Genomic DNA, 15660 nt, shown 5'->3' with positions numbered 1-15660 from the left:
CTAAATTTTCTAAATTATTGATCTTTTATTTAACCATTACCCTACTACCTATAATATTATATCAATCCCGCAAGTTAAATTAGTATTCATGTAGGTATTTTTTACACTTCATTTTATTTACATATAGATTATTATAGATACTCAATAAATTATTGTATTGTTTGAAGGCTGTCAAGGACATGTTACAATTTCTATCTAAATATCACTATTACAACCAGTTAACGGGAGCTATTACAAGACATTTCCTACTCGAGTCAAAGCTTTAATATGACTAATTACAAACAAGTAAAAGCGGATCATGTGTTAAATGCAAAAATAAATAAAAACAATAAAATCCTTCACACTTCGGTACTGGACAAAATTCATCTACAGTCCAAACATAGCAATTCATTTTCTAATATCTCGGTGCAATTCTCAAGGACCACATTTAATTTTAGCCATGTCAAAATTTATATTAGCCCTTTGTGCTAAGTTTAAATTTGGTACCTTCAGAAAGAGCTAGAATACGGTACGTACGGTATCAATACAGATAAACCATCGCATCTGCAATTCGATTGCTGGAAGCTCTTGTGTGCATTTTTCGCATAATATAATGTCAATATCGAGGAAGTTTGTGACATAATCATTGTTACAATAAGATTAACTACTTTCGCTTATGTACTTAACAATCAACTACTAGGTACATACTGGCAGTACGTTAAGCAGGGAACATTGAAACATGGAGATATAAAGTATTTTAGAACTTACATTATAACAGGAATGTATTTTCCATTGCACTAATGCGGAGTTGCACGAAGGAACTCTAAACTAAGAGACATTAAATCTATTTGTACCTATAATATCTCAAGCAAGTCAGCAATAGAAATAATTTAAAATTGACCTTAGTTTAAAGTTCCTTCGAACCACTCGGCGTAAGTAAAGTGGCCTTAGTTAGATACTTAACATGCATACTTAAATACCATACACTTCCATTTATAAATTGCAGTAAGTATGTAAGAATATTCGGAATTAGCTGTCGTTTACAGAACCAACATTATTAGCCGATAGCAATTTCACTGTCTCAGGCGACTAACATCGTGATCATTATTCGTGATACTGCTACTGTTCTGCCGAATATTCGATTTGTAACGTGCTCACATCGAGCGAATATTCATGTCAAACGTCACTTTACGAAATTATAGTAGGTGGCGCCACCGAACTCTTGCGTCATCTCACAACACTACTAACAGACAAAAGTGCCACCAAAATCAATAAAAACCTACTTTGTTCAAACATAGTCCTAACATCAACCGTATTTAGATCCTCTCAGCCAGTTTGTCCGTGATATTGGCGGCCCGGGCCCGCGCGTGCTGCAGTATATCCGCCGCCAGGTCCTCCACGGTCGTGTACCTGCACTTCTGGAAGTCGAACAGGTCTGTGACGAAGCCCACTATCTCGCTCTGGAAGTTCTGGCAGACTTCCCGCAGCCGCTCCCTCGGGCCGAGGAAGCCCCACACCAGGACCGGTAGAAGATGCTCGGAGATGGAGTAGAAGTGGGCCATGAAGCCGTCCGGGTACTGCAGGTAGCGCCGCTTGGCTTTTATGACCGACCATACTGCTGTTGTTAGCGCCTGGAAGATAGAGTAAACGATTGATTGGTGGTTTCTTTATCTGACAAAAAAGGCAAATATATAAGCCCATAGATGAGTCGGATGAAAGGGATTATAATGCTGTTATGGTTTAATAGTCATAAGTAGGTGGAGTCATCCACGGTATCACTATACTGGGTGTTACAAAAGTGGTAAGTATACTAAGCCGATCCACCACTCCACCTACGTATGAGTATTTAAACCATAACAGCATTATGAAATCGCTTTCATCCGACTCCTCTATGGCCTATAAGGTTGACAACTCACGCTTTCTTTGAATCCGTCGGACAGCCACCGGTTCCTGACGACCGCCAGCACCGACGACGGCGGCGCCGCCAAATCTTCAAATGCATCCAACAGAATAAAGTCTAGCACCACATCGTAGAATGTTAACACCTGGAACATTCATTCATTTCATTGTTTAAATTTTCGTAACATGCTGTATCGAGTTAGAAAATTAAATTAGGTGCAGTTTATACCTTGACGCCTTTACTGCACAGTTCATTTTCAATGGTCGTCCAATTTGCTGGGTCCGATGTCCATGACACCATTTCTTCATAAGCGACTAGAAATTCCTTTGGTTCCTGAAATATTAGATGGTAATGATTTGAATACTATTGCGGATCATTAAATTAAAACATAACATAGAACCTTTTAAGATTTGGTTTTAATTTGAGGCGCCTCTAGCGGAAACTATCAGAAACGTTGTAGGAATATTGTGCTAATCATACAGTCCGCTGCTCTACTATATGCGGCAAGATTTCATACTACTCTGGATTTCAGTGGTGACATAGTCGCAACATTCAGCATATCTAGGCCAAGTGGCTAAGGTTAAAAAATCTAGCCCAGAAAACAGCACCAACCTTATCAGCAAACAGCAGCATATCAGTCAGCACCTGGCGGCCGGCATCCACGAACCAGGCCCACACGGCGGCGTCCTTGAACACAAGCTGCAGCGCCAGCCGCAGGCAGTGCAGCTTGCACAGGAACTCCGCGTCGGAAGCGCAGTGGACCACGTCTGTGCGGAGCGTTCTGCGGATGTTGGGGGGGTGTTTGGTAGGTTGGGCTTTGCAAGTTGAGAAGTACTATTGAGCTAGTTGAGGTACTTGTAAGATTTTGTAACTGAGATGTGAAGGTTGAGGACAGAATGGTCCTTCCTTTTAAAAGTTGGACTGTGAGGTTTAAGTTTCACGGCCTTTTGTGACGCGGCAGAGTGGCAGAGTTAATAGATCCTCATGTCATAACTAATGTAGCTTATGGCTATCATCATCAATATTATCATTGCTAGGTAACTGGCTCCGTTTTCACCATATGGCCTGTAAATGTATGAGAATAGACTCACCTGTATGGAATTCCATCGTCTAATTGTTTTAATGCTAATTGGTATAATTCTAAATGTTCTAATTCTGGTAAGTTTTCCGTGAAGTCGTCAAACTCTCTTAGGTCAGCCACCTGAAACAGGAAAATTTTATGTAAACATTCGCTAAAAAGAAGGTAGAATCGGTTTAATTTTCTACGGCGCCATGCAAACCATAGAGAAAAAAAAAACAATTGTGAAAAGAGTGCACTCTCGAGGAGTTTTTTGTCATACTCTAAGTCATACTGAACAGCACCATCTCTTTATATTTCTCAGCCTCATTGTACATACATACAGGGTACCCTGTTGGGACACCCTGTATATATAGATATTGTTATCACAAGTTAATAGCCGGATCTCCACCAAACGATCCAATGCGATCCGATCGCCCGATCCAAGAAGTTTAGTATGTAAGATTCCTTGGATCGCGTTGGATCGTCTGGCGGGGATCCGGCTATTAACTTCAATCTATAAAGATATAAGACATATTTGCCTTAACGTAGTTACATATACACCACACAACAGTTATTACATTTATTAGCTAAATGTAAGTTCAATCTATTTATGTACCTACCTACATGCAACAATAAATAAAAAACAAATTATTATATAATTCTTTATTACCTCGCATATAACAATGTTTCAGTTCAGTTTTGTTCATGTCACTTGTAAAATAATATGCGAGTGGGTGTGTGTATTCCTTTTTTATTCCTTTCACCATGAAAACCAATTCATGTTTTGCTAGTTTATGTTTCCCAGGAGAAGAAAATCTTGTCACTTGTGGTGATAAAGTCATTTCGTCCAATAGTGCATCATTTATCCTCGCGAGGCAAATCTTTGACGACATTTATCAGTTTGGTACACATTGTATTTTAATCTTCAGCGGATATGAAGATGTCGATCGCTCTTTGCCAGTGCCGCCATTTCAGCTCGGTTCCCGTGGAACCACATGGAACCTGGATCCATATAGAATCTGTCAGGTCACAAGAATTTCATAAAAACACTTTTTGCTTGAAGATGCTTTTTCTTGACACACCATGTTTATTTTTATTTGTAGGTATATAAAATTTATAAATAACGATATACCGAGAGTATAGTCTTTTATTACAAAAATGTTATTTGCGAGACATTGTAAGACAAACTGACACTGACACGCAATTTCTTCATAATAGCCATAGATCATGACAATGTTAACATTCAAATACTACTTATCTATGTGTCTTGTTATTGTTCTATGGTCTTGTTCTTAACGCCATCTTACATCTTTTTTGGTAGTAAGAATAATATAAAGAGATGGCGCTACCTTCTACTAAAAGTTCAGCCATTAAGGCACTGACCCCCCCCTGATGCAAACTGTTGGATATCTACGCAATCTTTGCGTTGTCTATTTCACCATTTTTATTTTATTTTATCTCTGTTTAACGATACCTACTTTCCGCTAGAGGCGCCACTTTGTATGGAAGAAAGTTGAAATAATTCTATGGTATCGTGTGGAGAAGGTGATCGACCATGCAACCCGGACAGGTCTTCTATCCCGTACCATACCCAACTACCTCCACAAACCCTCCCTAAAACCCCAACCCACCTGATCCTCAGCGGAAGCAAACGACTCTGCACTAGAATGATGCTCCCTCCGCGTGTGTCTTGAGGAGGCGGTGTGCGTGGACAGCAGGCGCTGCCGCCGCCCGCCCAGGATGATGCTGTCGGGCTCGTCCCCGCCCCCGCCCCCGCCCCCGGACTCCGAGCGGAACAGCACCGACCGCTGGTCCAGGAATAGCAGCTCGCAGCGCTCCTAGAAACCAAAATGTTAATGGTAAAAATAAGAATAAAAACGTAGGTCTATAGGTAGGTAGTTGCAGAAGTAAATGAGGAGAACAGTGAGGCTAGTATGGTTCATTACCGATCGAGCAATGGAACCTATTGTATGGCGCGCGGAGCTAGTGTAGCTATAAATTCGTTAGCTAGCGAGAGAGGCGCCACCTAGCGGCGGCAGCGATAATAGTACCTAAGTATGGAAGGAAGGAACAGGATTTTAGTTAAGATTAGCAGCCGCAAATCGCAAGAGGCGATCACAAGCAGAGAGTTCTGCCCACCTGTAGCATATAAGCATCCTGAAGAAGGTCCTGTATTTCCCTGCAGAACTCGGCCTCCTCAGGCGAGGTGAGCGCCAGCGTGCCCGACACGCCGCCGCGGGCCCCCAGCGAGAACGCGGCCAGCGCGTCCTCCCAGTAGTTTATACTCGTTTCCAACGACTCCATCCCTGAAAGCAAAACATACAAAATTTAGTTTCATGGTAAGTGGTGCGCTGTTGGAAGATCTAGTTGTGCTACTCGACGCTAGATGGCGGTGTCGTACATTTAATGTAAGGAAATTAGACCAATCAGGAATTCAGTTTTGGGAACCTATTTTTGTTCATGATAAGGTACCTTGCCAGTATATGTGAGTAGACTATCTCATAATTTTTGCCTACCTTACCTATGTACTATGTAAAAATTGTAAGGTACTCCAATCGTTAGTGGACTCGTCTCGTAAAGTTTTAAATAAATTTACATGATAATGACACTAAAGGAGTCTACACACCAAACCCGCCGACCCGCCGACACAGCCCGGCGGCTTGGTGTCGGCGACTTTGTTTCAAGAATCATGTCGGCGACTCGTACCCGCGCGTGCAAGTCGGCGGCATGGCCGGCGACTTGCGTACGCGCACGCTCAGTTGCCCGCCGACACTCCACGTTCGTACACACTGCAATCACTAACTAAAAAAGTTGTACTGATTTCTTACCGCCGACTAACTCACCAACACAGCCCCATGACACATGTTGGCGGGTTGGCGGGTTTGGGTCGCCGACACCAAGCCGCCGGGCTGTGTCGGCGGGTCGGCGGGTTTGGTGTGTAGACTCCTTAATGCTCCAATTCGTATTCCTACCTTTGTGATACTGGCTAAGAACACTTAGGAGTTTCAGATAAAATGGTAATATTTGAACCATTTAATTAATTTATCAGTTAATAAACCTGATTGTCACAGAAAAGCGCAGTTATGCTAATCCTAATCCGACTTTAGAGTGACAAGTACAAGTATATGTCGCAGTGGATGGGCATTTCATTAAGTTATGAGATCTCTGACATTATTAAATATTAGATAAGTACCACTTGTTTGAGTAGGTTTGAGTATGCAAGAGTCACTAGATATTAAACTTCCTGGGAAATTCATACAACTTGGGTAGGTAGTAAGTCGTAAAACACAAATGTCGAAAGGAAAAGTCAATATCTTAGAAAAGTTATGCAGTAAAAAACTGAGTTGAAATCAGTGTTTTGATAAGAATTCCCGCATAAATGGTAGCAAATTGAAGCTACAACCGGTTGTTGGTAGCGAATAGTAGCGAGTGATGTCATCTGAAGTTATTATAGTGGCGAGGTCTTGTACCTACTAAAGTTAACAGATTATCGGTGGATTATGCCGTGGAGGCAATTATCTGCTTATTCGGATGTAGATAACTGAATTTGTAGTTTCAATTGGACCTCGTGGCCTCAGTAGCGGGGAAATGTAAATTAGCTATCGATTAGCTGCAATCAGCGCGTAATGCTAATGTGAGCCTAACAGTGCGTAATGGACGATAAACTTTCATGTTTATTTCCAAACCAGGTAATATTGCTGGTTTGTGTAAGAATATGTAGGTACCTGATCCCGCGGCATGTAATTTTATCGCGATTTGCGTTAAACTCAGCGATGTGCATCTAACGAGTTTATCTATGTCGATACATATGCTATGCCGGTGGAGATGCTGTATAGCTACATAGAAATACTTCATAGTTAAGTACAAAATATCTGGTTTGATTAGGCCTCACTAACTAAATATACTGATTAAATAGTTTAATTATCGAGAGAATATACCAAATAGCCTACCAATAACTTTCTATCTAGCACTTACTTATACTTATTAGTTAACAAAGTAGTACAAAGTTAACTGAAATTAAAATATGTACTTAATATATATCTGTTCAAGAAAGATCAGACTTTCACAGATCAACTATTACGCTATACGTGACGAGACGCTCACCGGAGTGGTTTCGATTAACCTGCTATGTTATTTGGAACCCTGAAAAAAATTGTGACTAAAATGTTCATGGTAGGGCATTTACTTCCACCTAAAACGAATAAAGTCTTATTTCTATGTAAAACCTGTGGCCACATAATCATCAGCTAGTCTGCGTTTGTCAGCTCCTGGTTCCCTGGCGGGTGACGCAGCGGCGGCGGCGGCGGCGGCCGGGGGCAGCGCGCGCCGGAGCCCGAGCCGCCGCCGCCGTCGCCGCCGCCGCGCCAGTCGGTCCGCTGCTCCGCACTGCGTCGGTCCTCTACCCGCGACTACTCGCCACTGTATACCCGCCAAAACGAGACCATCTCACATCACCACACGAGTGTACTCCCAGTGCTGTTCCCTAGTGTTCACTGTGAAGTGTGTGCGTTTTTTTTTCTCAGTTGGACTGATACCGTTTCGCGCTAAGACGCCCGCCGGTTCGATTCGATAAAGGTAAGCGGTCACGGTTGTGGAAATAAAGTTGTAATGTAAATTGTTATTGCTGCTGTGTTTTTATTCCCACTTGACACCTCAGTGCTAGTTCTGGCTACTCACTTCACTTCCAGGGAAATTATGGAAAGATCGCATGCATGCAATGACGTTAGAATCGACTTTGAAGGTGGTCGAACTTGAATAAAATTATACATCACCTCAATCGAAAGTAAAACAAAACAAATAAATAATTACCAGACCAATTAACTCACACGTTTATAATTAAAATGTAAACTGGTCAATGTGAAGAAAATCCGAACGAGTTAAAGTAACGTTCAATATTTCGAATCGAAGAGGACCTCCTAACACGTATCGGAGAACCGGTTACTTTTATACTACATGCTGCTTTACAGCTCCAGCGACTTATGCAATCGATTTATAAATGGATCTTTTAAAAACTCATGTGATAGGTACACAAACCCTGATCTGATTGTGGTCTATATTTTTATTTGACGGTGTTTATCATACTCGTATGAGTATTTTCGTGACATGACAATAATTTACCTAGTTGATGTAATATTTCTCGATGCGCTAACTTTTCTTTTACATAGATAAAAGTTCTTATCAACCAATTGTTTTGATGTTGTTATTACTACCAAGGAACAAGGAAGCAAACAGTAGCCATATAGCTGATATAATATTTAACTGATCTTTGGGTTTATACCTATGTAAATGTACGATCGCATAAGTGTAATCGATGGATATGAATATTTTTAATACTCTTACATTTACAGCTTGTGCAGATAAGGAAAATGTGTAGGTAAGTAAAGTCCGGGTGTGTAGGTCTGCAAAAAAAACTATTTATGGTTTAGCACCGTAAAATCTGATTGATTGCTCTCCAGCATCTTATAACTTTGGACCTCTCTTCAAAACATCTGCAGCATTTTATCTTTCTAAAACATTAGTTGCATCTGCTGAGTCAGCACGTGGCGTCTTAATCTTGATACATTTCCAAAATATTTATTATTGAATAGATTTTTAAGTTTACTCAAAAGGATACCTTGAAATAGGATGCATTGAAGCGGAACAATCGGCTTATGTCATGTCTGATCCAATTGTTGTGATCGCCGCCGCCGAAACCGTCGGTATTGGCACAGCTGCCGTTTAGAATATGGGGGGGGGGGGGGGTAGGTAATATAGAAAATATTTTGGCAATTCTGTTACCTACAAGAACAGTTGGTTAATAACAATATAAGCTGTAGGTAACAGAAATGCCAAACGTGCAGCTTGCAAAATTTCAAAAATATTTCTATCATTGCTATTGCAGCCTGAAGCATTTCGAAATATAATAGGTATGCACGTTTTGACAACGAAATCATGTGAAATGCTTTGATAATAAAAGATAATCTTCCGATAACTTCTTTAAAAGCTCATGCACCTGCACCGATCAAAGTGACTTGCACAACATTATAAATAAATGCAGATTTGCAAAATCTTTCAATACAAGTATTTATGTAACAAATATTGCGCCAAAACACATCGATTCAATTGACTTTAGAACACGTTGACTTCAAAATATCGCATCCGTAGCTTGCGAAAATCCATTCCTACAGTTGTTACATCGGAGTTGTTTGCACTAACTGCTGGCATGGAATACGATGCAAGTAGCGATGTGACTGTCTGTGTGTTGGCGACCACGTGGCGGCGGTGTATCGATTCATGAGCTCATGACCACCCACCTTCGGGGGGAGTCCACTGCCACCGGCTATTATGAAATTAACCCCCGTATTGTGAAAGGCTCTGAAGCTCAAAAGGGAAATTAGGTAAACCACATTATTTTAACGTCATCATGTTTTCATTTTAGCCTTTTATGGATTTGTTGACTTCATTATATTTGTGAATTAAAAAGTAAATTCATCCCATTGTATGTATTATAAAGATAAATATGTGGGGACATCTCACACACATGATGAAAAAACATTTGATCGTCGCTCATCCTCAAGAACTTGTAAACTTCATAGAAGATAATTTTAATTTTCACACAACTTTAATTAAGCCTACCGGATGTCATAGACCAAAATAATGAAGTTCTTCCTTCGAGCAAGCGCAGCCGCCGAGCCGCACGCAGCGACCACTTCCGTTGATCATCGGCGGCGAGACGCTAATTTATGTTCAATCGATCGATTATAAACATCGCAATCGAAAGTTCACTGAACCCGAAAGGTATAAAGGCTAAATATATTATTGCGTGGGCGGAGTTCCTCTGAAGTTCCGTCCCCTCCCCTGTTATGAAATTTACACGAATTTAATTTGGATTCTGAAAACATACCCCTCTAGTGCCCTACTTAGGGGTCTTGAAGGCTTCGCGTCGCGTCGGAACATTTTCAAGACGTAAAAAGTCGGCGCTTTACCGGCCGGAAAATTGCGTCGATTCGTGGGGCGGGACTCCATGGACCCTTGCCGTAAGAATCAGGTTAATAGCCACAATATCTTGTTATCACAAAAAAATACTTGTGAATTCAGAAACGTGAAAACCTGTTATACTTACTATTTTCAAAACTTTAAGTATGTTCTCAGTTTTCCTCATCATCCTCATTCAGCTACTACCGGCTACATGTTTCATTTATACATATATTTGTATAGTTATTTAATCAGTACTTAGATACTAGAAACGAGATTTTCTCACGTACTAGAATTCAATCATATCCCTCCGAGGCACAATAAATTAACAACGAACAAATAGAGAGGGAGGTGGTAGCGTACGGCCCACAACAACAGCACCAGCCGTGAGTGCAGTATGTTTTGTACCGAACAATAGCCGTCCCGGACTCAAAACTTATTCACATTAATCGAGCTGCGCCTCGTAAACCGTGTCAACTGCCGTCCCGGGGCTAAACCGAATTTCGTGACATTCCACACGAATTTGGGTTCCCGTCCCGACGTATCCTATAAGGAAAAAATGCAAATTCGAAACTCAACGCGAAGGACTCTGGAGCCCCGAACCTTTGAGGAAAGTAACTAAAGCTATGCCATCAACTTCACTGATATAAATTCACAGCCTTTATGCACGAAAATTCACGTTGAACACGATTCATAATAAACCAAACCTACGTTTTATTACGTGATTCAAATTTAAGGGGTTGTAAAGTGGTTGTAAACACAATTTAGGGGATATGTGTCACATGGACGCTAGCCGTGACCTCCGTGTCCGCTAAATACACAGACGAGCGGACCAGTCGGCAAATACCTGCTCTAGCTATGTACAAACGAGGCCACAGTCTCCCGGGGGAAGGAAAATGGGGAAAGCTTTTTGTAATTTACCCTTGTGTTTCATCGCGCGTCATAATATTGCGACACTCGTGACATCACCGCCGGGTTTTACACTTTTACGACTTTTCTGGGACACAAAGGGTCGTCTTATTCTTTTTAACAAGGACTGTGTTATGTAGGTGTTAGGTTTTGCATACAGTTTTTAAGTCAGTATTTTATGTCTGTTCAAATACGATATACAATGACAAAGATATAGATATTTATACCTCAAACTACCAATTTCTTCAACAAATAAAAAGCAAATCACGTCCGAAACCAAAACTCGAATCGTAAATGGTCAATAATTCTATCGTTAACGCTATCTATTAGGGTTTAATATCTTGAAGCGGCAATTATAGTGGAGTTAATGGGTGCCGGCGCTAACGAAGGGTTGAAGGTGTCGAGGAGCCGGCGGTAGATGAGGGGCTGAGCGGTGGCCGTGTCCCGCGGGGTCCGGCGGCCGGCGCGCCTGCTGCCGCGCGATCGATCCGCGCCCGCGCGGCGACTCACTACTTACTCAATACATCTACTACATTACTCACCGAATCCCTTCACGTCCAGCCAATTTTATCGGAAAAGTCTACTTGGAAAACTGCAAAAGCGACCGGATGAAATGTCTTTCGAACCGTTACTCCACCCTCTCCGCGCAAATTACCATGTAGTTGAACGTTTCAAAACGTCTGTCCGCAGAAAACAAGAACGGTGTTATTTTACGCCCATTAAATAGCCAGCAGCTGTAGTTACGAACCGATAATTCCTTGTAACTTGTTCGATCGCACGTGGAATCCAAGAAGTCAGGCTTAGTATTGAAACTGTACAAGGGTTCCACTTCCAACCTATTAGATGCGTTTTAAATTGATCCGGCAGACTGCCCCGTCGCCGCCGGGCGCTGCGACGCATGACGTGGAGGAAATAAAGTCAATTACCCGCGAGATTCGCAATTAAAAAGGGACCAACGCGAGGTCCGCGGCCGAGGAGCCGCGAGCGGTGACATCATCGCGCTCCGGCCCGAGAGTAAAAAAAGTACATTCCGTTGACAACACAAAATTACGAGTACGAGTTTTGGCTTCGCGAGCGGCCGTGATCTTGACTGCCTGCGACCTGCGCGCGCCATATGACAACAATCCCACGCTAACTGCTGGCTGGGAAAACTCATTAACAAGAAAAGTTACTTAACAGAAATATTGTTATCTAATGAAATAAACATCATTACTTAGGAATATTTAAATCAAATGGTCATAGTCTGGTGTTAAAAACGTCTTGATCATGATTTATGCATCGCTGTTTATAGCCAGAACTGGTTTTGAGTATACAAATTGTCAGTCATCAAATAAGCGTAGGATTTGTCACAATATAATTTCCTGTTGACCTTTGAAGAAACTATTAGCTTCCATGAATATTATAATACTACTTGATGATATTTCGTTATGTTAGTATGTATTTGTTTAGTCCAAACTTTCTGGAAAATCCTTCCTTTGGTAGTCATCAACATCAAAGTGAGAGATAATAATTTATGCAATTAAAGACAACTGACTACTTGTCAGTATTCAGTTCAGCATTCAGTGAGCGCCCCCTCCTGTATGGAGCCACAACCCACGTCAGCAGACACCCCTGCGAGAGGAATGTACTAAATGTTTACTAATGGCTTAATGCACTTCCAATATCTACTAGGGAGAGAAACAGGACACCAAAAAGACCTCAGATGTTGCCAAAAATCCATCCAAATTGAAACAGTTGAATAAACAAGAGTGATTTATATGTCTGGGAGATTTAGGTGTAGTGTAGAGAGACTATTCAAATATGATTTTAAATATGAAAATGAGCAGGATGCTTAATTTTTTTAAAACTTTTGTAGGTACATACCGTAATTTACATGTTTTAAAACATTTATTTATTACGGCTTCTCGTTCGCCTCACAAATAATTCCGTGTCTATTCCATTGTGCTCTATTTATGAAGCATTGTACCAGTTACAAAGACAGGTTGGTTAGATCAAGCCCGAGATAAAGGGCTGATGTATGCGGCGATGGATATTAGATAACGATCCTCAGCATGTTTATTGGAAACGAACGTGCTCAACTTAATTTGGATCAAATAAAATAAGTAATAAAAAACCCTTTGATGCTGTTAGATTGCGCAGGAATGCTAACGGAGGTTCATGTACGGGTGAAGCGTAATATAGCAGAAATGTTCGCGGCGCAGTTAATCGAAGAGTCAATCAAATAGATTGTGCGAGATGTAATAAACGCGGAGTTGTGTATGAATGGTGCTGAGCTCCGCCGCAACGAGGCTGTTATGTGAATGGCTGAATGAATGCTGTTGCCCGGTCATTGTCTACCCGCATGCACTGAATGCTCACCTACTCAACTTGTATGAATTATTTATTGCATCATTTTGTCTGCGCTCTTCATTGCTCGTATAGTTTGTATCTGCACGTTTATAGTCCAAAGGGTTCATCAACATCCTATTCAGAACGGTCTCCCTATCTGTTACTTGCATCTTGCATGCAACTGTCTAACTATCCACTACTCATTATACTTATCTTGAAATCACCCCATTTTAACGAGAATCTAATCTAGCTAACGAACCTCTAATAATTGGAGCTTGTGAATACTTAGCTAAAACAAATTTACTTAGCAAAACTATTAAGTAGGTTAAATTTATAATTTTCAAACTAAGGCTAAAGACTCTCACGTAAGAGAAGTCCGAGATTCCTGTAATATTTGCGGTATTTTCCGTGACGCTTTCCTCCACCGCGATTATTTGCTGACCGCAAACGCTAAGACGTGCAAGTCCATACTCAAGTTGTTCGACCCAAATCGATCAGCCGATAAATGGGATAACATAACGTTTAGAAACGAGGCCTCGGCCGGTACCTGGATGCGTTCCTTTAATAGGTTTTTTTGTATTACGGGCATTGCCCCCTCCACCGGCGACCCTTGCGCCGAACAATGATTGGAGTGAGCTGGGGAGAGATGCAGCTGCTCATTTTCTTTATCATGTTCTGTGTTGCTGTTATTGTCACCGCAGGGAGCATGTTTGCCAAAATAGTATAAATTTTGTGCCATTTATCACTATAAACTTTATGTGTGATATACTAATTTCATTTTATTTATTTGGTGGCATATAATCATTACAAATGTTGGATATGAGTACTCGCACATACATAGATTTAGATTTTATTGCGAAGCATGGATAAATAGAGCAGCTTAAAAAAAGAAAGTATTGATCGTAATCCTCATAATTTCAAGACGCACAGTTAAGTTGTCGGTCTGGAAAACTATTTTCTCTATACCCATAAAAAGTGGAAGAGACGTTGTCTGGAGCTTACGTTTATGACGCAACGTGAAAACGTCTAGAAACGCAATGTGGTTTTCATTCTCCCTGCGTGCAACTTTTTCCGCAGGCGCCAGTCTCTGGTGACATCTCGACGCATTTGAGTTTCTATCTCATGAATAGTGGTAGTTTACTCGTCAGTGCACCGACGATACATTTATCACATAGTTACATCCAAGTGAAGCCAAAACAAATTTCTTCCCGTTGAAGCCAAACTTTGCTATATTACCGATTCTTTGAAATACCAGCGAAGCGGAGAGGTAGCCCGAGTTCACGGTCACGGTAACAATTGAATGGCGGATTAGCAAGTGGCTTGCGTGACCGCCAACTCTTGGAGGTTTATAACTGAAGAAGTGACAATAGGCACTATTGACCAAAGTGACGTAAGCTCGAAGAACGTATAAAATAGCAGTGCTAAAATAAATATCACAACAAACGTATTGGTATTGATCGCAGTATGTGTCAGTCCGATGAGAAAAACTAACAAAGGAAATCAAGGTGAGCTCGGCAGCTTCAACCAAGGCTAAGAGGAGGCTCGAGGGGTGGGGGCGGGGGGCGAGTGGAATGGGAACCACATTAATATCTTCCGCGAAGTATTATCTTAATGGAGAAGGATGCTAGCGGGAAATTGCATGTTGTAGAGAAATGCAACACAGCTGCGCAGGTAAATGTTATGCGAATGTGAATGCATTCGTCCGCAATGTCGGGCTCAAATGAGCCGCAAGGGTGCCATTCTCCTACACTGTTTTATAGTCAACATAATTTTCTATATGACAAAAAGTCATAATTTCAGTTGTGCGGACGTTACACAACATTTTATCCACTTAAAGAGGATTCTCGTTACAGGGCTAAATAGGCTCTGGGTGAATAGAGGTGTTATTAAGCTGTCCTGCCTGGCTGCATATAACGAAGCTCGGTGAAATTAATTACTTACACTGAACCAACAAGCAGTTATCGCGGACGCTGCCAGGAAATTAAATGAACAAGCTTTAGTGGACTCTTCTTATTAGAGGTTTGATCATTTGAAAAATAACTCCGGCAAGAAATAATCAGCATGTTAAGATTGCGCAATTCATCACATTGCTTCGACAGTAAGTGGTTTGCCATTATGATTATTATTATCTATAAATATCCGATGACGGTCTTAATCATAATGAAAGCAAACATAGGTTGGATCACCTTTGGCGTATATGTTAGCGAGGTATAGCGGCAGGTGCGTGGGAACTTGGGATTCTTCCCTGTCCAGGTGAGGTCGGTCGTGCTTCCGGCGCGTGCCGCCGCCGCCGCCGCCGCCACGTGCTTGCGCGTGCGCATCGCTAATACTGTCCCGTTCATTATTACTGCCGCTCATAACGACGGAGAGAGGAAATGTTAATAAGTGTTAACACCTAATTGAAAGGTATAATAGTTTGCGTCGCGTACCGAATGACGAGCTGGCCGTCTGTAGTCATGTGTTGTTCAGTCACAGACAGACGCTGTGCTCTTCAATGAGCTTGGATGATCGTAAACCTGCGGCCACAGTC

General features: G+C 41.5%; 2 protein-coding genes across 2 annotated transcripts in view; one reads left to right on the top strand and one right to left on the bottom strand.

Moving 5' to 3' along the window:
- Window positions 1-61: 61 nt before the first annotated feature.
- LOC105395676 (mitoguardin) overlaps window positions 62-15660 on the bottom strand; it is a 57009-nt gene continuing 41410 nt past the window's right edge. Inside the window, exons 4-10 of the mRNA XM_011567635.3 lie at window positions 5079-5245; window positions 4571-4777; window positions 2971-3080; window positions 2492-2660; window positions 2108-2212; window positions 1896-2024; window positions 62-1610 (exon numbers count right to left, since the gene is read on the bottom strand). Of these exons, the coding sequence (XP_011565937.3) occupies window positions 1296-1610; window positions 1896-2024; window positions 2108-2212; window positions 2492-2660; window positions 2971-3080; window positions 4571-4777; window positions 5079-5245 (1202 nt within the window). The 3' untranslated portion in view covers window positions 62-1295. The remainder of the gene's footprint in view (window positions 1611-1895; window positions 2025-2107; window positions 2213-2491; window positions 2661-2970; window positions 3081-4570; window positions 4778-5078; window positions 5246-15660) is intronic.
- The window catches only part of LOC105395675 (protein unzipped), a 36360-nt gene continuing 27987 nt past the window's right edge, over window positions 7288-15660 (top strand). Inside the window, exon 1 of the mRNA XM_038121361.2 lies at window positions 7288-7514. The gene's annotated coding sequence lies outside the window, so the exon portion shown is untranslated. The remainder of the gene's footprint in view (window positions 7515-15660) is intronic.

Source organism: Plutella xylostella, chromosome 4 (genome assembly GCF_932276165.1).
Source record: "Plutella xylostella chromosome 4, ilPluXylo3.1, whole genome shotgun sequence".
Taxonomy (NCBI): domain Eukaryota; kingdom Metazoa; phylum Arthropoda; class Insecta; order Lepidoptera; family Plutellidae; genus Plutella; species Plutella xylostella.
Note: the sequence above shows the minus strand (reverse complement) of the source record. Positions and strands in the feature narration are given on the sequence as shown.